Source organism: Montipora foliosa, chromosome 1 (genome assembly GCF_036669935.1).
Source record: "Montipora foliosa isolate CH-2021 chromosome 1, ASM3666993v2, whole genome shotgun sequence".
NCBI classification, from domain to species: Eukaryota; Metazoa; Cnidaria; class Anthozoa; order Scleractinia; family Acroporidae; genus Montipora; species Montipora foliosa.
Window position 1 is genome coordinate 33,800,860 of NC_090869.1, and position 2,500 is coordinate 33,803,359.

General features: G+C 32.3%; 1 protein-coding gene across 2 annotated transcripts in view; it reads left to right on the top strand.

Moving 5' to 3' along the window:
• Window positions 1-2,500, top strand: part of LOC137997192 (HAUS augmin-like complex subunit 4) — a 26,793-nt gene that overhangs the window by 13,773 nt on the left and 10,520 nt on the right. Inside the window, exons 4-5 of one of the 2 annotated variants that reach the window (XM_068843055.1) lie at window positions 866-1,015; window positions 2,475-2,500. The exon at window positions 2,475-2,500 is cut by the window's right edge and continues 59 nt beyond it. In XM_068843055.1, coding sequence (XP_068699156.1) covers window positions 866-1,015; window positions 2,475-2,500 — 176 coding nt within the window. The remainder of the gene's footprint in view (window positions 1-865; window positions 1,016-2,474) is intronic. The other variant, XM_068843064.1, reaches the window with a different exon arrangement.

The window sequence follows — 2,500 nt, forward strand, 5'->3', positions numbered from 1 at the left end:
ATTAACTTAATCCAGGATTAGCGTAAACTTTTGCTTTGAACATGTTTCAACTTTTTGCTGAAAGTTTTTTGGTTATTTTTGTTTTTCAAATTATTTTCTGTTCTTTAAAGTATTGCTGAATATAAGCGTTGAACAACATTTTGAAGTAGAGAAATAAACTCTTGATTAATTTTTAATCTGTGATAAGTGTTAATCATCTTTTGAACAACCGGGCCCTGATAATTTCAGTAATTTTTGGGAGAGACAAGTAAAAAATACAGATACCTGTCACTGGTGACAGACAATGAAACCCTATTTAATAAAATACTACAAAGAATTTGTAACATTATTTTAATCCATTTTTTACACTTGTCACACGATATCTTGGGATCGATCATTATTTTTTCATAAAAATCTCTTTCAATATCATGATGTTATAATTTTTTTACATTGTGTGTGGCATACATGGCAAGTGCCATGTGAATCTCTTTTCCTCTTACATATATGATAAAGCACTGCCATTCACGATATGGATCACTTTCTGAAGCATCATCTAAGAAAAAGAAGCGAAGTTAAACAAGGACACTTAAGAGTGCAAAACCTACTTTCAGTTTTGTTATCATTGTGAAAAGGAAAAAAATCAGTTTTGAAATTTTTCAAGTTGGATATTGATGTTAGTAGAGACAGGTGAAAATAATTATGTTGTCCCTGTCACTTACATGTAGTCACAGGTAAACAGCCTGGGAATATTTCAAACCCTGTTTTAGAGATCTGTTATCATTTCTAGTTGGTCAGAAAAGTAGAGTCAGTGAAAAAATGACTGATAAAGCATTTGTGCTTACTTATTTGCATACCCATATATATTTTTTATTTTAAATATTTTCAGCTGTTTGAAGCACTCAAGGAATCATTTGCTCAGGCAGAGGCACTGGATTACCTCAATTTTCACCCGGAAGGAGGAGAAAAAACTGTCACTCTGTTAGGTTTAAAAGCTGAGAACCTTATGGGCCAACATCACAAGAAATCTGTTTATCAAGTATGTACCAGTATCACTTTGATGTCACTTGTGTTGAATCACAAAGGTGGTGTTACTGCATTATCAATTTGATAACTTGTTTTGCTCCCTTAATTGACACTTGGCGTAGCTAAGACATGCATCTTGTTTTACTAGATTATGTGATTGTACAATAATAATTATTAATTACCACAATGTGAAATAAAGGAGAACCAACTGAATGACTTTCAAAATTTTTGAAGCAAATAATGATAAAAGTGAACCCTAACATGTTCCTCCCTAAAGACACTGCATGCCAATATGATTTCAACTGCGCCGAATTAAAATTGGTGCAGTTAAAACATGTGGGAAAAGCAATTTCTTGCTTGATGTTTTGGACTGTCACCATTATAATACCATCTTCAAGAATGTGCAACATTGAATTTAGTTAGATAGTAAAATCAACACAAATTTTGGACAAAAGATCTAAAGCATGAATATGAATAGGTAACCAGCTCAAGGTAGGGTACAGATAAAATGAGTGCGATGTAATTATCCATCCGTTCCTCCGCGGGTGCAGTTGTGTTGCATAAGATTTTCAATTTTATTCTGGGTTTGAACAAGTTAATTTTGATTTTTCCTTTGTTTCAGATTACATGTATGATAATGAATATTAATTTTCTCAAATAAAAATCAAAATTGAACAGCTTCGATTTTAAACCATGAAAAAATTTAAACAACAACATTATTATGGGTGTGATATCAACAATCATCAACAACTCAAGTGATCTTTACATGTCAAGACTTGTTTGCGACTAAATAAAAGGACGTTGCCAGAGACAAGAAGCACGTACTTTGTGTCTAAGTTATTGTTTTTTTCCCTTTTGACATGTTGATCAATGGGCTATTTATGTCTTTCTTTATTCCAGTCACGATTCTTTTGTCATTTAACAAGTTCTTCAATATTCTTTTCACATATTAATTTTAGACAATATTCTTATTTAAAAGTAGCAGCATTCCTTGGGTTTTTCCTATTCAGCACATTTTTGTTGCTTAATATTCAATTTTGAAAAAAATATTTTAACTCATTGATTAAATTCTCTTATCCTGATTATGTGTTGATGAATGACAGACTCTTGCTAAAAAATATTAATTTCTGACCTAACCTAAATCAAACATCCTTAAACCACTTAACTTTAGGAAATGAAACTCTTCCATGCTTGCATTCTTGAATTGAGGCAAGTCAAACCAGGAGCATCGGTCATTCGGAAAATCCCAGGAAACCCTGGAAAACTGTGTAGTACCTGACTGAAACGTTTTTCTGTGTTTCGGTGTGTTGCAGAGTGTTACAGAATTCTCATGTGTTCTTTTTTTTTATTATTATTATTTGGTCATGTTATGATACCAATGAACCACATATATCAACATCTTAACAACAGTACGTCATGTCACAAATCACGTGTACAGAATATATCATACTGGCAATTATCAATTTTGTTAGCAGAGCATTATTCCTGAGCTGGAGTC